The following is a 25,902-nucleotide window of genomic DNA, read 5'->3' on the forward strand; positions in this document are numbered from 1 at the left end:
AACATCCCAGTGCAAGAAGAGCTAGGGCTTCTCTTGCCTCTTATTTCAAAGAGGAAAATCAGTTCAAACCAGGTCAGGACCCTCACTTGCAGAAGATGGATTTTACAGGAAACAGTTGTCAGCACATTCAGCCTCTGACATGAAGAGGCTCAACCACACACCCAGGATTCAAAATGAGCTGCACAGATTGTGGGCCTCAGTCTCACTTCAGACTTGGTGCATTTCTGCACTTAAAGGTGGCTACCGAGCAGCTCTGTGCAACTGCACATACTTCACTATTTTCTAGACCAGCAGGGGAAAAAAAAACCAACAACAAAAACAAAACAAAACAAAACAAAACAAAAACAAAAAAAGAGAACTGTAAGAATTGTAACTGTTATTCACTAATGTATATTTTCATTTTTAAAATACAAATGCTACTGATGGATAAGGCTAATAGTATTAAGTTAACACTGCAACAGGACAAGAGGGAATGGCTTCACACAGTCAGAGGGCAGGACTACATTACATATCAGGAATAAATTCTTCCCTGTGAGGGTGGTGAGGCCCTGCCACAGGCTGCCCAGAGAAGCTGTGTTTATTCCATTCCTGCAAGTGCTCAGGGCAGGACAGGCTGGACAGGGCTTGGAGCAATCTGGTCTAGTGGAAGGGGTCCCTGCCCATGACAGAGCAGGGTGGCCTTTAAGGTCCATTCCAAACCAAACCACTCTGGTTTTCTGTGATCTTGAAGAGTCTCCACTACTAATGAGAATCCAACCAATATTCTGTAATTCAGTTCTAGGGATACCAGCCTAGACTTTAACTTAAGGTACACCTACATAACTCAGGATTAACTCTCATGTATGACTGGTAGCAAGCTATATGTAGACACCACTGTATTGAGAAGAGTGTCAATCCTTCCATTTCTGAAAATGAAAGGCTATTTCACTCTTCAGAAAAACCTTCTTAAAGCCTCTGATCATTAACCAGAATTTTCTTCCTGAATCCTAAGAACAACTGAGACTTGACATCCCCCATTGTGAGATTGAACCTATGTAGTGCCACACATGACTCAGAAATGGACAACATCTCTTCAGCTGCTTTGATCCAAATAAAAACTGGCAAAACCTAGGGCAGGGCACAAGAGCATGAAGGGCCAGAGTAACACATGAGAGTAACTTTCTCCATCACCCTGACCCAACCCTAGGCTCTGCCAGAACACAAGGAGGGAGCACTTTCTCTGAGCAGCAACCAAGTTTGATCTCCTGAAACCATGACAAAAGAATTTTGAAATCTCTAGACCAGAGACAAAATTTCTTCAGAAATATTATTTTGCACTGTAATTTCCACTTTGAAATACTTTTGAAGACACATTAAATTGCTCAGAAGTTCAGTGTGATGTAACCTGCATTCATCTTTCACCAGTTTTGAATTTTAATCTTATCAGGGGTAAGTATATAAAACAACTTACAAGCCTGTGTATGTCATTCTAATTAAATAACTTTTTCACAGCAAAGCTTGTGGTGAAAAAATAACATCCCCAATTGAATATTCTAAACACCATGAAAATAAAAGTTAATTTCTAAGAAAGATAGTTTTACCCTGGGGAGAAAAGCAATAATCAAATGCTATTCATAAATGCCTTATTGTCTGAATCCTGAAGGCAAAATTGTTTAAATTAAAATTACACTGAAAATAGATTTTTTTTTTAAAAAAAAGCCTAATTTTTCAACACAAAAACAATTATAAAAATTCTACTGTATATCCCTTGTCTAAAACTTTAGTTTCCATTATAAAGTAAAAGCTTGAAACCAAATCAAGAGATCAGCTGTGTTTCAGGAGGGCTGGGGGTAGGTTTTCCTGACTCTCCTGTTACCTTGAATTTCCTTTTCACTTGAACCAAATTCTCCCACTGTTACTCTTTTGCCAAGACTGCCATCTGGTGGCATTAATTCTCTTGTGCAATCATACTTTGAGTTATTGGAACATTTTTTTCTAGCATGTAACGTGCAAAGCCAGAGAAAACTACATAAAACATCGTTCTTTCAAAAATCTAACCTTCATCATTTCAGTAAGATTTTTACCTTTCAATAGCCAGTTCTTTGTTTGAAAGTTGCTGAACTGTGATCACCACTTTCTTCTCAATTCCTTGTTTTAGCTTGAAGTATAATTTATCTCTATCCTTTGGCACAGGGCTAAAAGAATAGAAACATCCTTCAGCAGGTAAAGAACATGAACTGTTAAATAAAGAAAAGTGTCTACATTTTCTGAATTTTCAATTAATTCAAAATACATTAGATTTTTTTATAAAACAACAAAAAAGAGACCACTAGACTATATTTACTCAAGAAACTTGGTCTGATTAAAGTTTCTAACAGACTTCTTACTACCTTTTCCATTTGCACAAGCCTCCATTGAGCATCCTTAAAAGAAACAATGCCATGAAAAGAAATTCATTTGAAAAAAGGTATCCTGAATTTTAATCTTTTTACAGAAAAAATACAGGGAAGTAAACTGTAACATCACAAGAGCAGCTTCCTATTTATAGCATATCTGCTCATGAAAAGAGGTCAAATGAATTTTGTTGCAACACAGTGGCTGTGTATGTGGAAAGTAGCTGTGGGCTTTTTCCAAAGAGATTTCTGCTTTTCCCTTTTCATTCTGATTACCTAAAATTTCCTTTTCCATCATCTTCTTTGACTTCTAAGGAGACACTGAAAGTGTACACATCACTATCTGGTGTGGGAAGCACAAAGTCCTTCACATGATCAGATGCTTGTTTGGAAGAACGCTTGAAAGCTGTGGAGAAACTGTACAAAATTCGGCTGACCTGCAGAAAAGCAAAATCATTAATATTTTGATCAAAAATAAGAGTGTTTTTAATGAGGCATTATGATGTTTTTCAAGGTCAAAAAATCACTTGCCTCTTATACTGAACACAAACCATGCCTTGTGTACCACAAAGCACTGAACATCATGCGTTTAATAACCAAGCCACTTCAGTAACATCTCCTATTTTTCCATTCCTGACATATTCCCTGCTCATGTCATGCTCCGTGAGTTAATATAAATTAGATTATAGATTAGGAATGCAGGAATGCAAGACCTAATTAGGAATTAGGTCCTCATTAGAGGACCTGCATAATGTACTTCTCAGGTTGTGTTTTTAACAACACAATCTACAGCTTGCTCCAGCAGATGTCAAAATCCAAGGAGGTTTTTTCAGCCTCTCTTTTTGCACCCCAAGAAGTCCTTTTCTCCCAGACTCTCTTAGTTCTCTTAGTTCTTCCTAAAATATCTAGGGGAGAGTACCATAACATGGCTCTTTTTAATTCCAAAGGTATATATTGCAACTTTAGTATGAAACATTCCCAAATGAGGTCTGCAAAAACCCCAAGCAAGGCTTTCCGGATCTTCCCATTACACTGCAGTTTGGAATTTTGTTGAAATACTAAAAGCAAAGACTTAAAATTATAATAATATTCATGTATGACTAGCTGCACATTCTGCAAAACTCATTCATATGTGCCAACTTATTTTTCAAGGCACTATATACCACTCCCACATTGGGAATGACCTCTTCAAACACTGTTTCTATCCCTCTTCCCAGTCACTGCACACCGCAGAATACTTACAGCCTCTTTAATCTCACAAGAGAAAACATGGATCTGGAACTCTTCTGTTCCACAGCTGCTCTCAGTAAATGCAAAGCAGTCACTCTCTGCAGTCCCATTTTGGCCCCGCACACAAAACAACACCTTATAGATGGGAAAGGAGGCTATCTCCAAATTGCTCAACTGATCGATTATTCTGGCAAGATAAAGAACAGAGAAGATCAAAGGAATAGGTCAGTAAAACACCTACCTAAAAGGCTTTTCTGCAATTAGATAAACAAGGATCTAAACTCTAACTAGTGTTAAATTCAAGCAAAATAGATGGGCAGCAGCAAGAGAAATGATAGGCTTTACAAATTTAAGGTGTAAATGTTCCTGGTTGTAACACTGACTTTATTTCTTTTATACACCATAATACAGACAAATACAGTACCTCTAGATCAAACAGTAAACAATGGCCATTGCTTGTGAAAAACATGTAAGAAGAAATGTAGAAACCACAGAAAACCATAAAAGTGTGATTTGTATACAAAGATCAAAGAAAATGCAACATTAAAAAGAAATTAAAATATCTGTTTAAGAAATAGTTACGAAAACGATTTCAGAATCAACAATATACTGGTTAGTAAACGCTGCCAACATTCAGGTGAGTACTTATCACAGATCTAGGACCACATCCCAAATTTTAAAACACTCTCACAGAACCCAAAGAATATTTCAGAAACTTAAAAGCATGAGAGTGGTGTTTCAAAACAGACTAACAGGTGGATAGTGACTTTTAAAGAATAACAGTGGTTCTCCTGTCTCCTCACTACCTGTTCATATGCAAATTCACATCAAGGGTCAATAAACATTAGTCACCTAAAATCCCAAGTCTGTAACAATAAAAATATAGGACTAAAGGCAAGAGGACCCCTGGGAGGATTCAGTCCACTGTAATTCTGGTGGGACATGATAACTGGAATGTCACAGGACAAGTACTCAGAGACCAGGTAGGAATACACTCTTCAAAGCCAGTATTAGTATCAACTAAGCTTTGATGGAATGTGTTATGTCACATGTGGATTCACCTTTCCAGTTCTGTGCAGGTTCTTAAGTAGTCCCACATTTACTGATCTCCTCTGAAATTAAGGGTCAAAGGAACCTGCTGCTTCACTTGCAAAACAACCCTCCTGAATGGACATACTGAGTACAAAAATTAGGCATAGAACACCTTACATCCTGTGACCATGACTGTTGCCATTGTAGAAGTATACAAATGAAATAATTTCTAATGTCAAATGAAACTCAAATTGGGTTCAAAGAACAAAATGGAAGAAAAAAAAATACATATTCTTGAAGGTCCTTCTCTTCCTCTACAAGATGATAGCCAATATATAAACACAGCTAGGGCAAGGAAAGAAATCTAATCATATCCTTCTGACACCTTGATATCAGAGCTTAAAAATAAACATCTTGGCTATTGAGATGTTCCCACTTCTGGATGCAAGAATGCTGCAGGTGCATGTTTAATGCACCCTGATTAAGAACCTTTGACTCCCTCATCACTAATTAAAAGACCCTTTTCATATGGGGAAAGTAAATATTTTCTAGTATCTGGAGACTGTCAGCATCTGCATCATGAGGCAGACACAGGTCAGAGATGGCTTCTGCACAGAAGCAACTGGAAGCAGAGACTGGCACCTCAACTCTGTAACATACATGGGAGAGCCTAAACTGACACTTCTGCAGCAAATCCAAGGCCAGAAGGACTCCTGCAACACATGGACCTTCAAAGTGTTGATACGACTAGGGAGGTCAGGAGAGCACAGTTATTATCATCTCTCCCTTTCTAGTATCTCTCTTATTATCCTATTTGAACAGATATTAAGGTAGTAAGAGATGCTTTTGCTGACACTGTGTGGCAACTGATACCACCAGCCATGCACTGCATGGTAAATTTGAGCACACATTTTGTTGCTTCAGAGGAATTTCTCAAAATTAACTGTCTTCAGCAACAACCTCAGGCATAAATCCAGCAATTCTACTTCCCTGTGCAAGTAACAAAATCAGAAACCACTTTTTATATGTCTGCTTAAGCAACAAATGAAACTCTTGTGTGTTACCTTACAGAGCCTTCTGGAATGTTTGGAACATAGAGCGTTACAGGTAAAGGGGCCTGACTCGAGGATTTCATGTTTGCCATGGCATGTAGAGCTTCTGGTTCATTCCGTGGGGCTGACACCATTGTGCAACCCAAATAAGTCAGTTTGTTAAACAACACACTGTCCTCTTCTGGGGGTTCACTGGGAGAAGATGGCCTTGGTGCAGAGATTTCTGAAAAAAGAAAACACTTCTTTAGGCATTTGCTTTTACTCTTACATGGTTTTTCTTTCCAATGAGTTCCACAGCAAAACCTCCTATATTTTCCAGGGATGGACATGAGACTAGACAGTTCAGCTCCAACAGCAAGAAATTCATTTGACAACTTAATATTACTGTGAAGTCTGGTCTAATCTAATTCATGTTTCCAAGGGTGGCACGGGGACAAACTGCATTTTGGTTCTCTTCAGCACTACTGGAACAAAACAAGGACATTCTAAGTCTTTCTAAGTAGTCACATAATCACAGAACATTAAGAGGTTGGAATGGACCTTGAAGATCACTAGTCCCAACCCTTCTGTGTGCTCTGTTACTCCTGTTTTTAATTACTATAGCTGATACTGCCAAAATACTTAGAACCATGAAGGCTGTAAAACAGAATTATTCCTGTTGGGGCTGGAGTGGGGTGAAAGACATCTACAAGTATTTCTTTGTTCATTCATGCAAAGGGTTGGGCTCTGTTTGAAGAATGTGAAACAAGAAGACAGTAAGGTAAGTTTCTCAAAAATACAGCAGACATGTAATTAAGAGATGGGTGTTTCCATTTCATATAGACTATCTTATTCTACCACAGGAACATATTTATTTTATTTCCAACAGATGCTATGGGAATTGGCTGACAAAATGCCACAGAAGTGCCCTGCATGCTATTGAGATAAAAATAATTATAGTTCAAGGCACAAAAAGATGACCACAGCCTTGTATTCCTAATATATGTAACAGAACACATATATTTTTTATTGCAGATTTTATATGCGTCTCTAAAAAGCTACAATATATTTTACTTAAAATATATACAATATAGTTTAGATTAAAAGCTTTTAGTCCTCCCCTTTTAATGAAAACTTCAAACACCAGGCAAGTACCAAAATCATTCCTAGTGCATATCAAATCCTAAAATAGTCTTACTGCTACCTGTTGACAGCATCAGAGATGGACAGTTTAATCAGTTTATTCAGGCTGTATTTCATTTGCAGGTAGCACCATCAATGAATACTGCCCTGAAACGTCTTGAGTTCCAGCAGCAGCAGATCCACCTCAGCTATCATCCACTCAGCAACTCATACAGTCCTTAGTCCCAACTAATCCTTGGCTGAAGACAAAATGAACATTATCTTGACCAAAGCAGAGAAGCTCAAAGTACCTGATGACAATCTATTCTTATCTATAATCTTCAACAAATAATAAGAGGGAGGCCTCCAACACAGTTTTGGAATGAAAAAGCTTCTGGAAAGCTTTATATTTATGATAGGGTTAACTTGAAACTGCATAAAGAAAAAACCTGCCAAGTGTGATGAAGAGGGAAAGCACTCAGGCTTTCTACTACTACCTGTAGTAGAAGGGTCTAAAACAAGCTGCAAAGATGGCTGAGCTGCTTGTCCTGCTGACCCATCCACAGCTGCCTGGCCACTGGCATCACTGAAACCTTCTGGGAGTGCAGTGACAAACTGGTCTTTCTCAGAATCCCGCAATATCTCTTCCATTGCCTTCTCCAACTCCTCATCTCCATTTGAAAATACCTGTAAGCAGAAGGAGATGGTATTTTTTGAAGGTATTTGTGGTTTTACTTTCATTATTAGTTTACAAACACATAGTCTTACTAATTGCAAAAGTGAAGAAACTTTGCTGAACAAGACAACAAACCAAGACTCAATAAAAATGAATCAAATATAATCCAGTGTAACATCCCCTTACATAAAATGCACATGTTGTCATTGCTAATCCAAAAACCATCCATCAAAAAACTACAGACTTTTCTTAGAATAATAGGTTTGTGTATTTAGAGCCTCCATTCAGACTAGAGATCAAAAGACTTTGTTATAATTAGTCTTAAAGAAAATTTTACTTTCTTAGTCATATCCAGTACATTTCAGTTGCTTCACCAATTTTCCCACACATTAGAGTGGTGTAAGCCTAAGGAAATGAAAAAAAAAAATTGGAGATACACACTCCCTAAAAGAAAAATAGTATCTTTCACAAGTACCAGCTTTTCAGAAAAAAGAAAACCATGGCCAAAGCTGCATCATGGATTCTGCTTCCATTTCACCAGCCCCTTTCCAGACTAAAGAAGCAGATAATGTCTAATACAGACAGAAATTATCAGCTGTAAATAACTGTCAAAGAGTACTGCAAAGCCAGACTAGGCCATTTCAGGGGGGAACAAATTCCTATTGTTCCAAGCAGACCAAAATCAATACATCAGCTACTACAGCTCAAATGGCAAAATTTGTATTTAACCAACCAGCTGTCACCCAAGTACTAAAATATTCTGCTATTTAGAGGTATAAAGCTTTTAGAAAAGTCTTACTCATGCTTAAAGTAGCACTAAGCAGGAAAACTAAATTAGAAACTACAGTCCAAGACACCGTGCAATCTATTCCTATACATTCTAATTACATGCTTTTAAGATAACAGTCTCTGATCCCTCAATAAAGAATATTAAGCTTTAAACCAAACCTCATTCTTTGCAAAGTCCTTTACTAGTGTATAGATCCATAGAATAAAACAAAGCTAACCCCCAAAGAAGTTATTAAAAAAAACCCTGAACTGCCACTTTTGGACAGATTTGTTTAATCCAAGCTGTTAATTTCACTGGCAGACAGCAAGGATAAAAATTACAGCTTAAGACTCTCCTCAAGCATACACCAATTATGCACTCTTTTCATCAATACAAACCACGCTGCACATTTAAAAGTAAAGGCATAGCAAACCTTTAGCTGTGGCTTTTCATCATTTCCAGAGGCATCCTCAGATTTCTGATGAACCAAGACAAACTCTTCATTAATTAATGTGGATACGGTTTCAGGAATCCTGCTGGGTTTGCTAAATGATGTTTTGACTTCCATCTCAGGTCAGTATTCTCCTCCTGCCACCAGAACCAAATAACGAAAAAAGAAAAAGAAAATTAGTTTAGAAGCTGTATACACTATGTTAAATAGGTATAATATTAAGTTATTATTGAATAATATAGTATTTTAAATTATACTACTGTATTATAATGTATTTATCAAACTCTGGTTTCATTAATATAAGGAATCTTACGATTTTAGGTTGGTGTTTAAAAATTCTATGATTCAACAGCAGCACCTGTTATCTATGTATATAGGTAACAGATGAAGAGGTTCACCCCAGAGCTTTGACTTCCCCTGCTTTTAATCTCAGAGTAAATTTATTTAAGGTAGAGTCTGCTTCCTCTACCTCCCTAATTTGTGCCCTTGGTTCTCCCTCATACAGGTATTTTTCTTACCCAGAATGTCACAAAGGTCATGTGAAGATACAGATTACCTGAAGACTAATTTCCCAAAACCTACATACCAAGTGTATGCTCTCCACATAAAAACAATATTTAGCAATCTACATTTAGAATGTTAGGGGCTTTTGTTATCTTTTATATCTATAAGTGATGAACTCAAAAGTGACACTAAACCACAATCAGATCCTTTTCACCTTATTTCCCAGATACCACCCACACTAGTTAAAATTAAACACATATTTAAAAATATATAAACACAAGCCACAAAGAAACTATAAATATTATGGCAACCAAGAACAAGTTTTCCCATGTCTGCACAAGAAAAAAAATAAATCTAGAAACAAAGAAAAAGGGCAAAATAATGGTAAGCCCATACCTTACAAGTTCATATAAAAATACAGAGCTAAAACATTCCAAGCATGCCAGCATGAGGACACCTATTGTAGGTATCTACCAAATAAAGATAGAATGACCTACATTAACTCAGAATGAGTCTTCCCTCCTTCCTTAGAGAATTAAGAGCTGAATCTTACACCTTCTGTATTTTAAAATCATCTATTTTTATATTTTCTGTGTCAAAGAAGGGAAAACATATTTTCAGACTTTATAAACTTTATAAAGATCATGCACTTCTACGTATGGTGTACTTCCATTCCAATTTCCTGAAAAATACTGCTCTGGCTGAGAGCTGGGATATAATGTGCTTAAGACTCAGAGTTCAGGTGAGTCACAGACAGCACAGGGGGAAAAATCTGTGACTGTCACCTTTGCAAGGCTGGAAAGTGCCCAAGGAGGGACAGCTCAACCCACATCTGCTGTGACCAGGAACAAGAAGAGATTAAGCTTCACCCTGCCCTTCCCAGCAGCACCAAAAAGCAGATCTGTGCTACACTTGCTTCTCTTCCAATTTCAACCACCCAGTGATCAAGAGAAGAATGTTGACTTAGGTCTAGCTATAGGGAACTAGAAAAACAGCACACAAAAGAACAAAGACATGCATGTTCTCCACCATTTCAAACAGGTGTTAGTTATGATGTTAGAGGGAAGAGAAAGTTTTGCAATTTCAAGCCAAAAAAAAGCAAATGTGGGAACTAGACAACTTTCAATACTGTAGTCTTTTCTATAATTTTTGAAACTAGTCAACATGCTTTCGCACTTTCAAAGACCTGGCTTGGCATAACTTACATGCAACTCCTCAAAAAGCCTCTCCCTCTCCCTTACCAAGCCACCAACCTAGGTGTTGGTAAAACCAAGTTTTACCAATCAGCCTAGTGAGAGTATTATATGTAGGAATTCCAGAAAAAAGAATTCAAGCTCTTTAGACAACTGACTTGTACAGCATAAAACTCAGTAGAAATCACCTTATAAAAAAAGCCTCTAAACAACAGCTGGAATATTTAGAGAGTGGCTAGAAATTTGGATGAGCAATTTCACTCATTCTGACACCTTTCGTATCTCCAGACCAACCATGAACTCACAAGCAAGAATATTTTCCTGACAAATAAAGTAAGCTGAGTTCCATCCAGCCTACATAATGGACTCACTGCTGCAATAGGTTTTCTTTCAATTTTTTAAAAAGCATCTTTGTTTTAAAGATTTTCTTGGCAAGAGGAAGCCAAGGTTTTACCAGGCAAGAGTTTAAGTATGTTACAAAATGTTTATTAACTCTGTGTATTTTTTAACAAGTGGTGTAAAAACAGTGCTGAACAGCTTGTTGCAATAAACAGCAAGTCTAGTTCAAAATACTAATTCCAAAGTAAATCCTCTATATGAAAGTAAAGGTTAACTATTACAGAACTCTTTGAAGGCAATGAAAGGCTGTAAGTTATGGTCCCCAGATACAGCATATCCTGAAGAATCATTATCTTTGCAGTGACATCAGCACTGAAGAAAACAGTAGAGGTGACTGTCAGCCACATCAGGAGCAAAGGTCCAGGTTGTCAGAGGCCCCTCTTCCTCCCACTCTACCTCTCTTATTGCTGGACTTGATGATGACAAAAATGAAGCCTCAACCACCACTTCCAGCATATCTGCACAAAGAGGGATCACAAGACATCCTATTTTGACAGTTTTTTGTGTTTTAGTATATTTAAGTTTAATTTTTGAGCTTACTTATAGGAAAGTAACACAGAAACTCCAATGTAAGATGGTCCTACTTTATTTATCATCCAAGTCAAATAGAGATTGCTAACATTAGGTTATCACCAGTTCTTCTTTCTGCAAGGAAGTAAGAGCCAAGAAGCACCATATGAACTAAGAAATGTTTTCTGTAGCAGGATTTCAACAATAAAACGAGGGAAAATGTACCATTTGAAAAGCCAGAGAAAATTAGGATCATGCAAATACAGAAGCATATGGACACACTAAATACATATTCTTGCCCCACATGGGTAAAGGGAGTTTAAGAGAATTTCTACTTCCTAAACATTAACCCAAAAGTAAAGAAAAAATTATAAACATGAGATGATTGTGAGGAGCTCCTTATTCAGGTCAGATTCCTTCAAATTGTGCCACACACATTCTTGCAAATACTTCTGAGTTACAAGGCCTTTAATGTGTTTAAGAGTGTACTCCAAGCTTGCCTGTACAACCAGCTCAAACCACCAGTGCAGACACACACCTTTCTCCATACATAACTATATAAACTGGATAAATTAGCACTCCAGAGCCCCTAATTCCAGCCCTTCATTACAGATTAATCCAACCTACTGTCAGTCTTCCCCTTTCCCACTGCAGTACAAACAAAGCCATTTTAGCTTCTGTTTGGCAATAAAACACAAACAGAAGCTTATCAGGCATTCAGGAAAATCTTTATACACCATATTTTATGATCAGTCTTTGACCAAAAATGCCAGAGACAAACTAAGCACCAAAAATCAGGAACAAGTCATTTCTTCAAACAAAACAATTTAAACTCTGATATGAACTTTACTCAAGAGTATAGCTGTGATTGTCATGAAGATTACTGAGATTTACATCACCTTAAGTAGTAAGCTACCTAAAAAAATTTCTGTTTTCATTATAAAGACACGTGACCTAATGCTTCAGTTAAGTGCTTTTGAGGAAAAGCAGTAAAAAGAATAAAAACCTCTCTAAAAGAATCATGCATTAATGTTATTTGAGGAAGGGAAAAACATCTGAAGAAGTTTTTTTATTCTTTAGTGACAAAAAGAGACACAAACACGTTCTGGACTTTCCAGTCACCTGCAGTCAGTGCATGGTCACTCTCATTTCCCTTGTGTCATTGGCTCTAGTCCTCTTTTTACTCATTACCAAATTATGCACTTCAAAGCTCCCTTTTCCTACAAATGTAAAGAAAAAATGACAGTTGACTATTAGACATGAACAGAATCTAGGAACAGAATCCTACTACTAAACTCAAGCATCTAATTTTTTAAATTGTCCTTTTTTATGAAAAGTTTAAAGTTAAGAATGTAAGAATTTATTTCTGATTGCATTGGTCAGAACATACAGACAGTTGTTCAGTCCACAATCACATCAGGTTTACTCCCTGATGACCTCAACAGCTGAATGCTGGCTCAGGATCCTAAGGAATAAGGTTTAGCATTTGCATTACCAGTTTAAAGTTTCTGGGAGGGCAGCAACCAGCAGCGAGGAGCTGGCAGTCAGGGACAGCAAAGAGAAAATCCAATGCACTTCAGCTGCCTCAGCTCCAAGTCCAGTCCCTTAGTTTAAACTGCTGGCGGAGTTCAGTTCCAAATGAAAAATAAGCTCTCTGTTCTGCCAAAGCTGATCCAAAGATTGAAACCTTAGATCAGATGGTTCCTTCCCAAATCCTCAGTGCCAGGAGTTAGAGCAGCTTCTCCAACAATACCTTCCAAAAGATGACAACAAAATCTGAAGTCAAAGTTCTCTTCACAGTAGGGAACACTGGGAAGTGTGTACTGCTACTGTGAAGAAGTCATTGCTACAAGAGGTACATTGAACAGTTGTGCTCATTCCTATAGAGAAGGTACTGTCCCCCCATACTTGGTGAGCAGTATCACACACACACAAAGTCAGGAAAAAACACACAGGAGGAAATTATTCAGAAAACCTACTTGATGAAATTTTTTTTTTTTTTTTAAATAAGACTTTCAGAAAAGGTCTTCTGTCAGATTTTAAGACCAAAGAACTTTTGAGATAAAAAGAAATTATTCAGACATAGTTTTAAGAGAGAGTGTGTATGGAGGTGTGGTATGGTGTGTGGATCTTGCTCCAAAATATATTTTAAGCTACAGGGACAACAAAAGGACTGCCAAAAAAATGTTGCTTTTCTTGTGAGCTTTATTATGTAGATTTGGTCAAGCCAGACCTCTCTGATGTACATCAGTGTTTTGCTTATACAAAGTCCTGGATAAAAGGTAACTAAGCCATACTACTTGGACAGTTTTGGGACCAGTGATCAGAACTTACCTTCACATATGTACAGTACTAAGCTGTGGAAGGCTCAAACCCAGCAGCTTCCCCACTTCATTCCAGAGAGGCATCCCAAGTTCACTACAGCTGCCTTTGTAAAGTAGCCTAAGTGATTAAAGAGCAAGAGAAGGTAAAGAACAGCGATTCTAGAAAATCCAGGGGGATTCAGCACTGAATCAGAGCAAGGGACACAGGACAGAAACACTCTGATTCCTTCCCTCCATAACTCTTCCATGTATTCACACTGAATCCAGACTTGCAAAAAGATTACATGCAAACACAAATGAATCAGTCTTCTGAAAGTAGTTACCAGACTTTTTTGTATTTACTTCCACTTTGTGTTCAGCAAATATTTCAAAGTTACTGCTTTAGGTCTACTGTTGGTGTGTGGAAAGAAAAAAAAAAAAAAAATCTTTTGCTTCAGCACTATAAGTACCAAAAAAATTAGAAAATGTGGAGCTATGAGAAGACAGCAATTAAGGAAGATAAATGTTGACCTATTTTCAGTAAGCAACAAGAAACATGTTTCGAAAGGAAGTTTCTTACCTGCCTAAAAGAAGACAATCAAGAGCAGGCTAATTCATACTTTCTAAAGCAGAGAAATAAACATAATACAAGCATTACAAACAGGCTTGTATTAAAGGCAAGCTTCAAGGCCACACAGTTTGCCTGACAATCTCAAACTGAAAAAAAATACAAAAAAACTAGGGAAATAAGATACCTATTTTCAGAACTATGGTTCCCCAAGAGAACCTCTGGGACCTTTGTGAAGAGGAAGGTCCAATAGAGCTATGCAGAAATTCATCTTCTGCTAACTTAAGTCTGAAGTAGAAATATACACCCAAAGGCATAGTTAATTCCCTTTTTTGAGCTACAGGATACACTGTATGACAGAAAAATGAGCATTAAACTTACTGGCCTTGCAATCACTGCATGACTCAAATTTCCAGATTAGTGGAGTGGTGACTCTCTAACTTGCCCCTCAGAGAACAGGACATGAACAGTTCCACACATACAAGCATATAACCACGAGTCTCAGCCACAACATCTTCTTTTCAGAAATGTATCAAAACTCTACATTACCCTGGCTCCTACCCCACAAGCTCCCTACCTTTAATGGGGGACACCTTCCCCAGAAAGCCAGAAGTGCTGCAAATACACAGAGCTTTACCTTTTCAATGCTTCTTCACTGAAAGACTAAACAGGCTGATAAAATTTCATATGATTCTCTATGCTGAGGCCGTACAGCTCACCAGCTGCCCCAAAACCATCTTCTCTGCTGAGTGGTATTTTCAGAAGAAAAATTTAGGTGTCAAAAAATCAGTCTGTGTAAATCTCACTGACCACAACAGGACCACAATTTTAATTTCAACTTTAATCTCAGCTTCTCTTTGTGTAATCTTTCTATGAGAAACTGTCTCTGTGCTCATACTAAAAACTGTTGTATTACCCATAAATTGTTTCCCAGTCTTATCTCTGGCAGTGAAACACTATGTAAAGCAATAATGGAAAAAAAAAACCACATTTATTTGGCTTATTATTTCCCAAGAATAAAATCAACTTAATAAGCAACAGAGCTGTATCACTATATTTTAAACACATACATATATGTACATAAAAAATCCTTTTTATTTCCAGGAAATAATTGTTAAGAACAAAAATCTTTCCAAATTAAAAAACACAACAACAAAACAAAACAAACCCAGAAAAAATAAAGAAAAAACCCCACAACTAGAAAGTAACCACTGACTTATTTTGGCAACACTGTCTCCTCTGAGAAAGCAAACCTCCATTATGTAGCCAAAAGCAAATAATTAGTCTGTTCATGATGGCAGACTATTTGGAATTGTTGTACCGGGTGCCTAGATACAGAGGTTTTTCCAGATTCTTTTTACACTTCAAATCTCATAGCTAAAGAACAGCAATTTAAGGAAAACAGAATCAAAAGAGAACTACACAAACAAGAAAACGTCTGTTCTCCTTCAAAAACATACAAACATATCTCCTCAAATAAATGATAAGCAGCCTCAGTGTGAGTACTGAGACATTTACTGGAGAGAACCAGCTTTCCTGACTTGAATCTCTGTGTCACACATAACCCACTGAACCACTTAAATATTACACAGTCATAGTGTGGAGTTGTTTGAGGTAAAAAATACTGCTTTTATTCAGCTTAAAGTTAAAACCACTGAGGTGAAGAACCCTTGCAGAGGAACGGTGGGCATATAGTTAGTACTGAGCTGGAGCACGACTCAAGTGAGGCAAACTGAAAAAACAAACAAACCCCTGATCTCAACCCCTAAAATGTACATATTTGGTGGCAGAAGCATCATGAGCACAGGATGAAATGCCAGGTAAGTGAAAGCATGTCAGGAAAGCTACTGGCTACAAAGGCAGCCTCCCAGCACACTGGGGGCTTCTTTCTGTTTACTTGTACAATTTGAGCAAGCAGGAGTCATGGATAGCAAGCTACACCTTAAACAAAACAAAGTTAAAAAAAAGGTTGGTGGCATTATTTTGAACAATTATTTAAACAAATTTTCCAGCCTAAGATTTGTCTACAGGCAGAAGAGACATGAGTAGGAGCACAGAGCACACAAGCACACTTGCCTCTTGCTGCCACAGACTGATTCATGCTGATTAAAATGATTAAAAGTATACCTGATGCAAGCTAATCTAATCCAATTCATTTTTAACCAACCTAAGGAAATATATTTTATTTTCAGCCACTTTAAGAGAAAAACCTTTGTCCTCTCTATTTATTCCCTTCCAAAGAGTATAAGAGATAAGTGTTTTTTAGCTATTCTACAGAGATGTTACCAGTCATTACATTTATCATATTAAAAACAAAAATAAACCAACAAACCACACTTTATACATCAAGTTCTGGCAAACAGGATTACTCATTAAAGCAGTAGCTCATCCTGCCTCAAGGATAAAGCAACTCTAGTACACTTTCACATGGTTTCCCTGACACCAACTGAAAAGTAACATTTTCATTTCTGCAGCCAATAATTAATTTTTAACTTTGGAAAATATAAAGTAGCAAATAAGAGTTTGAAATTTTTCAAAGCTGGAGTTTGGCAAACCCAAGTTGCTTTTTTTGTCATTGCTACATGATGCTTGCAGGCAGCATTCAAATTGAAACCAACCACCAGCCAAGTTACCGAACTGTATCATCACTCAAAAATATAATGACCTATATTCCAGAGGAAAGAAGCAGCATAATGCAATCCTTGTTTTAAGGAGATTATTTAATGGTTTATTCCCTAACTGTAAAAATAACAGTGTTGGTCTAATGCAGTCAATGGAACAATCTCTGTCCATTAAATAAATTGAGTATTTCAACCAGGAATTTTCTCCACATGCTACTATGTCCAGAAATAATTACATGATGTAGAGCAAAAGAGCCCATATGGAAGAGCAGTATGAGACAAGGCAGCAGTGATCCCAGGCACCAGTCCTTCCTTGCCCGTGCCAAACAAGCGCCTTATCCTGTGTCACAACGTCACTGAAACCCACCAGAAATCCTGATTCACTGCCCTGCACCAACTGCCTTCAGGGTCAGTAAAATCCTCACTCTTCCAAGCCAGAATTGGAAGTTATGACAATTATTACCTTGAGGTTTGCAACACGCATTCTGGGAATCTCATGTTTTGCAGATTTAAGCTGAAATCAAAATGTTTTGTTCTGAAGCTCCTTAGGTACCTTTATAGCACCAACTGCTGACAGTGTTTCTCAGAAGCTGTTAACCTGCAGCCAGCACAGCCCTGACTTGTGGGATGGACTAGACAATGTTTCATGGTCCTTTCTAATCTCATTCTCTTTAGATTACTGATCTTACGTCTTTCATTCTAATAGCTGTCCAAGGCAGACACAAATTGTAAATTAGTAACACTAGGAGCTTTTTCCACAGTTCAATCACAGATTTTCCAAAATTGCAAAGACTATGAGTTTTAATTTCACAGCTATATCTAGACTTCTACTGCTGTTGTATCAAAACTAGTTTCAACAGTGTCCCCAATACTTAAGAGGCACAAACCCCTCTTCCATTGTAATATGAAACAAAACCAAGCTTCTTGGTAAAAACAAAATACTCGCACCTAAGTTAAAAATAAACATTTCTATTTACATTTAAAATAAATTTTCACATATATTTAAAACCCTTTAAGTTAGAAGCTGAGATTTTACATTGTCACTTGAACATCTAAATATTAAGAGGTAACATGAAAAGATGGAGAGAGAAACCATAGTTATTTTAAAGACCAAGTGAAACCTTCTGAAAGTTACCTACTTGAAGCTGAGAAATACAGAACAAAGTGCATGACAACGAAAAGCCACATCAAATGATCCTCTTTCTAACCACTGTCCCTCCCAGTTCTAGGTATGATGAAGTGCACCGGTTCAGCTACCACTCTAATTTTTATTTGACCAGTGAATTCTCAACACACTCCACATGTCACAACTTACCTGCTGGCATTTCACATTGCTAGGGCAAGTTTTCATAAATATATTCCACAATGCAGCTATGTTGTTAATTCCAAAGGCCTTGACAGGTCTTAGAAAATGGAGAATGGAAATTCATAAAAGGCAGTAAGTCCATTTCCTTAACAGAAAGATGATCTTCCATTGGTAAGAAGAGGTCAATAAGTAATCAGATAAACCTAGTAATAACACATCACTCTGTCCCTCTAATCATACTATAATAAAAAAGGTAAATGCTTTCTTTAATTTTCTGGTTTTTTGCTTTTTCCATTTGAAGTCTGAAGAAGCAAGCCACTTTGCTCATTACATTGATCAAAAAAAGGAAAAACCAAGGTTTTGCCTCAACATTCAATCACTGTGAAAAGTCTTCCAAATTAGTTCAACTCTTCTAGGAACTGGCATGAGCTGTGCATATGAAAGCTTCTGGATTACAAGTACCAAGGAATTATGTGAATCTTCCTTAACTGAAAGAAATTTACTGGTTTTTTAAATGCCAGTGTGTTTGTTGAGGTGATTTCTCCATGTGATCGAATTCACTAATCAAATTATTTCAAATTCATTCTGTAATTCAAGTAAGAAATACAGCTTGAAAAGTAGTATGAAAGCAATCAAATAATCCCTATACAAAAACTTGCTCATGAAGTTAATAAACAATTAAGAGTATTTTGTAATTCTGACCAAAAAATCCCCAAAACTTGACCTAAACAAAGTATCCTTCAAATCTAGGTGAGCAAGTATTTGAAAAAGTTATACAAAGATGTTTCCATTGCACTACCTGCAGTTACCTTCAATTCCTTGAAACTAACAAATACATCTCAAAGTATGATAGAAGAGACTCAAAAATACACCTTCATGTAATGATTACAGGAAAGAAAAGGTTTCAATAGATCAATTAATATGGGGCTGCCAATGAAAGTTTTTAATTTGCTTTTGCAGTTTTCTTCCTAGTAATCAAAATTAGTAAATAGAATTGCTATAAAAGACAAAATCTATGTTAGAAGCAAAAAAAGACTTCTCAGATCCTTCTTAGGATTAAACTACCACTGGGCTCAAAGAAAAATGGCTCTATATTTAATTTTTTTTTCTAATACATAAACTTGGCCTCTTTTCCAGATTACCATTATGTAGATCTTACAAACCACACTTAAAATACTGAATGAATCTTGTGGATTATTTTTGGCCTAAGCCTCAGGTTAATCTACAACAGTCTATAAAAATCAGAGTAAGCTTTTGCTGGGGAAATACATCTAAAATAATACAGTATAGTTGCTTATATTGTAACTGCAAAAAATCTTGCAAAAAATACAGCAGAAGTCATTAATTTTCTTGATGCAATTTTCTTGTCTCATATTAGCCAACAAACCCAGTACCTATCTGTTGAGGCAGGCTATCCAGAGCAGTTTGAATTTTAAGTGTTTCATTGTATTTCTAGCTTGATAAATTCACTTGATTGCATAAAAGAAGACATGAGAAGTCAAAAATCTGTGTTTACTATGCCTTTTTTCCTTTCCTTTTTTTTAATCAGAGTCTCTCTCTCAAAGTTTCAGAGATCTTCCCAAATATTACCACACTGGACCATCAGTTTCAACATAAATGATGCATGGTTTTCATTAAATGTAGATATGAAAACCAACTATCCACGTTTACATACTGAATACTTCCACAAAATACTTTTACTTAAGGAAACAAAGAGAGGAAGCTGCAGGCAGCTAATCTAAAAGTAAAAAAATCATAGAAAGGTGAAGCAGGACAAAAGGCCATGCTCTATGATGTGGTTATATTAAACCTATCTTTTCCATAACCTTGTTTTCAGCATCATACCCTGTCTCCTTTAAGTGAGAGAGAGTGTTAAGGACAAGCTACTGAAATATCAAATACTCAGTTAAGAGATTACAACTACCAAAGGCTCAATCAGTGCTGCTCCACCAGGAACAAACCATGGAGTAAGTAAAGTATTTTCAATACAAGGAATCCAAACCTGAATGTGAAGGTTTGAATGCGAAACCAATGATAACAAACTGCACAACTGCACTGTGCAAATCTAGAATTGCTGTGGCACCACACATTAATTTCCTGGAAAATGTACACAATAACTCACCTGCTCTTTCCATTCTCCCCAATAAGACCCCTGGAGCTCAATTACTGCCAGAAAACAGAAAATAAACAAAAATAATAAATAATAAAATAATCATTCTATTTAAAATAAATACAATAAAATAGTAAATAATAAAATAAGAAAACAGAATCACAAAGGCCAGAGAGAGAAACTGGGGAGACTGCTGGAACAAGGACCACTTGCATTTATCTTATTATACCCTTTGATTTCTCTGGCTACTATCAAAAGCTCGATTCTAAGCCACACTTTAGTGGTCTGGCCCTTTTATGTTCAGTCTATCTTACTGATGTCTCAGTGTGATGAAAGAAAAGAATCAGAAAGGTGAAGCTATAAGAGTCAAATGGAAATTATCACTCCAAACAACTATGGAGAACTTCCAACCTCACATTACTGTTTTGAAACGACAAAATATTTTCTTGGACATTTTGATCAACTCATTTCCCCTCTCCCCTCACAGTTTTTATACACATCTAATAGGAACAAACAGTAAGATTTAACTTTCAAAACAATGTACAAATCAGTTACTGACTTCCATTCCTTACTTGTTTCCTCAGAATTGTTTAACAGTTATGTCCAAGAATAATTGTAGTTATCAGTTCCTGACTTCTTGCAAGTTTATCCTGCCAACACTGATTTTTAACAATTAGGATCAAGTATGGCAGGGTTAAAAACACCTCTTATGGTATGAGTGTACCTCTATGAGCAAACACAAACTGTCTGCATAAACAGAAGGGACCAATGTTTCCAAGGGCCAGTCTTCACCAGACTGCCTGACCCAAGTTCCAGCTGAAGTTTTTCTCTGAAAAAAACTGCTGGCACACACAAAGTTCTCTTTCAACTCCACTGCTGTTTTGCACTCCTGTGCTCACAAGCACTTAACTTCAAGCAGAAGATGATGCTACTTAAAAACTACACAGATTTCTGCAGTATCTGAGAGATGCAGGAGCTGAAAAATGGCCTTTAAAAAGAAGTAAATCTTCCTACCTTCTCTGCTAGGATCACACTTCACTACACAAGCACCAAAGTGAGCACAACAATGCACACAACACAGACCAAACTGAGCAGCCAGCACCAGGGGCAGCTATGCAGCACTGCCACCAACCAGTTATTTGAGAGTTCTCTTCAAAACAACAGGAAATAATGAAAGTATACACTAGTGGAACAAAATAAAATGAAGGGTTTACAGAACAAATAAAAAAGAATCCATTTTCTGCCACATGCATTTCAGATTAGTCAGTCTAAATCATAATCTAGTCTTTGTTTCTCAGTAACAGCTAATTAAAAAACTTCAAGCTTCTAAGGAAAGAAATACCAGCTTGCAGCATTCAAACTCTTAATAAATGTAAATACACCAATATCTTATTTAAATACAAAGAAAAAAAAATCCAAATTATTTTCAAATTTTAGCCAGCTATTAAATTTCTCCACCAACTTCTAAACTAAAATTCTGGACCTTGTATTTTACATCTAAATACACACAGGGAGACACAAAGCACTAGATTAAGAATATTTGCATTTTATTTTCATACTGATTTGCCTACAGAAGCCTGAGCACTGAAAAGACACAGCATAACCTTTGCCCTTAATTAAAATCTTGGGATGAGAATAAGGAGTTAGAAAACAGAGAGAAAAATAACACATGCATCCTTTTTAAACTGAAATGTATTTGCTAAAAATACAAACATGTATTTATATTCTTACAAATTTGTGTACTGCAATAGATCCGTGGATCTCAGCAAAACCATTGTGTCTAATTTCAGAAAAAAAGTCATATTTTGCATAGGCAACAGAAGTACAAATTAGAACTGTCTTACTTACTATGCTCAAATAGCAAATAACAAGACACTAGATCTCTGCAAAGTGCAGTAATCAAGTTAAAATATTTAAATCAAACTTCTTTAAACTATTTTCCACTGAAGGAACTTCAGAAAAGGCAAATTGCTACAGAATTTATAACCAAAATGCTCAAACCCACATGGAAGCATGCCACTCTTACACCACTCTGAAGCTGTAACACTACATGAGTAGTAATTGTACTGAACAGAAAAGCAAAGTATTCAAATGTAACTACTTCTCAAATAACTATTGTGGGGAACTGAGGAAGAAAATTAATTTCTGGTTAAAATGAAAACAAATTTACCAGAACAGGATCCATTTCCCTGAACAGTAGCAAAGACTATCAAAATTAACTGTACCATTAGCACACACTAAAAGTCAATCCTCTGAGTAAGATTCTTGGACAAAACCTCAACTCCCATTCCTTTTCCTTGCAAAACTAAAAATTAAGTCATATCCATGGACAACTGCAAGAGATCAGAATCTGCAATTTGCTTTCTACCCCAAAAAAATCTGGTTGTGTGACTTAAGGTATGTACAACAGGCATGACCTAACCAGAAAGATCAGCAATACTTGAACTGAAAGCACAGCTACTCAACTTAGTTCAACACCCTGAAAGTCAGAGGTTTAGGCATCCCTTACCACTGAAAAGAAGTGCAACCTCAAGACTATTCCGTAATTACTAATTGTCTTCTGGCAACTTGTACCATCACACCTTGCAATACAACATACAGAGCTTTTGGTGATGAAAGAATAAATAAATAAATACACACAAAATGTATGAGACATTCTGAGAGCACTGTTTATTTGCCTGCAAGAGACGACCATGGATTGTTCATGACTGGTTACTCAAAACTGACTCCTTTCATTAAAAGAATTAATACTACACAAGTTTTATAGTACATGCTAAGAAAGGAATTTGTTGTCAGTCACATTCACACGGATTTCATTCCTCACCTGTGTCACTGATATACTGCATAATAGCAACCAACTTATTTCACTTCTAAGCCCAAGAGTGACATAGAAACCTTACTCAGCCATTTAGCAAATGGCCTTCAAGATCCACTATTAGATTCATTCACTGCCTGAAATCCTGTTCTGACAGTTACCTGCTTCTTAAAAACACCTTTCACTTTCCTCTGCCCTTTTACCTTTCCTTCTGTAGTTAGAAATCACATGGGAGATACCAAGAATTTGAGCAATTAAGACAGGAAGTTGTCCACCGTTAGTAATGAGCTTTACTATTTAAGTTTGCTAGTAGCCTAATGTAAATGAACGATCACACATGAAGGCAAATATGCAGATTATAACTTTACCATTAATTACCACAGTTAATGTGTACTGCTTTGCATCAAATTGTAACTCCACTTCAAAATCTTTCTACTGTAGCAGAAAACACCTTAGAACTCCCAATCATGCTAAAAAGGGTATTTCCAAACAGATACCAAAGTCCTATTCGGAGAGAACAGCCACCAGTAACTCACATATCCAAGGCTTTACCTTGATACCACTGAGTCATCAGCACAAATCACACTTACACCAGCTAGGAAACTGTAGGACATACATCAAGCACATGCAGAGGGCTTAAGCTAACCAAGAACTGTGTTTCAGACTGTCTGTCTACACAGATTGTAACTCAAAAACTCATTCCCTTATTTCTCTGGAATAAAAAATGCTTCAATTTCCAAAATTCTAGTTTATCCCAATGATTTCTAAAATGGATTCATACATCAGCAGAAAATAATTAAATTAATTCCAACTGGAAGCATTTCTGTACAGATGGCATCAAGTATTTATCCACCCATCTTGCTGTTAAATATTAACATCTTTTCAATAAAAGGGGAAGGGCATACATTGAAGCTGTAAATTTCTATGTGGAGTTAGTTATTTCAGTGATGGGGGGAAGAAATTGAATAAAAAATAAAAAATATATGGATCATTTTTCTCACTGCTTTGCTTCCTTGGTAGAAGCTGCACTCTACATGTCAGGCAGGACTTACCCCCTCATACAAGATCTGGTTAATTCTTGCTGCTTGCTTGACTGACATCTTCCATTTAACCACAAGCTGAGGTAAGAATCACTCATTAATCAACACTTCAACTAATTTTGAAGTTTTACATATTTACAGATAGAAAAGTTTTGACCTCTGCTTCACAAGCACCCAGCAGGCAGATGCTGGAGAAGCTACCCAAGAGCAGCACAAAGACACAGGCTTTAGGATGGCATTAGGAAAAATCAACACTGGCAGCAGAAGGAAAGGTAAGGAAGACGTGCTCTCTGTGTTCAGTGGAACAAGTCACCTGTTAATAAAGTACAGGGGAAAGGATGACATGTACCTTTTTTTGCCCTAGTTTTCACTATCAAGGTCAACTCAGAAGCCTTCTAGACCCCCAAGCCCAGTAGGTGTCTGCTGGACTAAGAAGTTCCCTCCAAAAAAGAAAGATGAAGTTTGGAAGCACTACAGGAAATCGGAAACATACCATCTCTGTAACCAGATGGGCTGTATCTAAGAATCCTGAGGAAGTCAGCCAGTGTAGCTGAAATACCACACTACCACTTTTTGAAAGGCAATGAGACTGTGAGGTTCCTTCTGACCAGAAAAAAGGCAAATATCACAACCAATTTCAAGAGCAAGGAGGATCCAGGCTACTACAGATCAGCCAGCCTAACCTAAGCCTGTGAGAGAACAGAGCAAATCCTCCTGGAAGGGATCCCTCTGCTCAAGAAGCAAAAGATGACAGGTAATGGTTAGCATGGACTTACCAAGGACAACTGATGCCTGATGAACACAAAAGCTTACTGCAAGGAGACAACTGGCTTAGCAGATAATGGAAGAGCACTGAACACAGAAGGCCATTATCAACAGTCCCCCACAGTATCTCTACAACCAAACTGGTGAGACAGGCTTTGGATAAGTGAATTGTTTGGGAATCTGCCTGGATTGCTGAGCTGAAAGAACAGCCACCAGCTGTACCAAGTTGCATCCAAGCAGTTGCAGTCACATCCCCTGGGGATCACCTCTGAAACCAGCGGTAGCACCAATGTCTTTATTAATCATCTAGATCATGGGACAGGCTGCATCCTCAGTAAGTTTCCAATGACACCAAAGTGGGAGGAGTGGTCAGTTCCTACTCAGAGGGACCTGGACAAGCTGGAGAAAGGCACTAGCAAGACCTTGTGAGGTTCAGTGAAGGCAAGTGCTGGGTCCTGTATCAGTGACAGAACAACCTCCCAAGACAAGATGGGCTGAACACAAACAAGATAAAAAGTGACTTTTTCAGAAAAGTATTTGGAGATCCCAGCAGACAAAATTTTGGAAACAACTCACCAGCACATCATGATAGCAAAGGCAGCTGAGCACAGCGTGGGCTGTTTGCAGGAGTCCAGGCAGCAGGTCCAGGCAAGGATGAGTCCCCTCTGTTCAGCACCGTGTTTGCAGTGCAGCCAGGTTTGGGCTCCCCGGTACAGGACTCACACAGACACTCTGGAGCATGTCCAGTGGCCAGGCTGGCCAGATGGCAGCAGCACATGGTGTACAATGAGAGGCTGATGGAACTGAGTTTGCACAATCTGGTCAAGAAAAGAGCTCTATAGAATCCTTATTACAGTCAGCTCTCTACTGAAAGAGAGACCTGGACTCTTCTAGGTGATGGACACTGACATGATAAGAAGCAACAGACACAAATTGGAAAGTAAATTTCAACTATCTTAAAGGGAGAGAGGAAAGAAAAAAAATCACTGAGTGCAGTCAAATGTGGAAACAGATTACCTAGAAAGGTGTTAAAGGCTGGAACAATCTTATCTAAATTACTCCTGCTTTAATATATGCAGGAAGTT

General features: G+C 37.4%; 1 protein-coding gene across 7 annotated transcripts in view; it reads right to left on the reverse strand.

The window, feature by feature from the left end:
• RABGAP1L (RAB GTPase activating protein 1 like) overlaps nt 1–25,902 on the reverse strand; it is a 230,193-nt gene that overhangs the window by 200,260 nt on the left and 4,031 nt on the right. For 2 of the 7 annotated variants that reach the window (XM_015635753.2, XM_033516280.1), the window contains exons 2-7: nt 8,666–8,820; nt 7,282–7,474; nt 5,699–5,909; nt 3,615–3,789; nt 2,649–2,809; nt 2,064–2,174 (exon numbers count right to left, since the gene is read on the reverse strand). In XM_015635753.2, coding sequence (XP_015491239.1) covers nt 2,064–2,174; nt 2,649–2,809; nt 3,615–3,789; nt 5,699–5,909; nt 7,282–7,474; nt 8,666–8,800 — 986 coding nt within the window. In that variant the 5' untranslated portion in view covers nt 8,801–8,820. Of the gene's footprint in view, nt 1–2,063; nt 2,175–2,648; nt 2,810–3,614; nt 3,790–5,698; nt 5,910–7,281; nt 7,475–8,665; nt 8,821–12,411; nt 12,510–13,623; nt 13,732–20,209; nt 20,254–25,902 lie in introns of all 7 variants that reach the window. The other 5 variants (XM_015635754.2, XM_015635755.2, XM_019007609.2 and 2 more) reach the window with 5 other exon arrangements.

This window comes from Parus major, chromosome 8 (assembly GCF_001522545.3).
Source record: "Parus major isolate Abel chromosome 8, Parus_major1.1, whole genome shotgun sequence".
NCBI lineage: Eukaryota > Metazoa > Chordata > Aves > Passeriformes > Paridae > Parus > Parus major.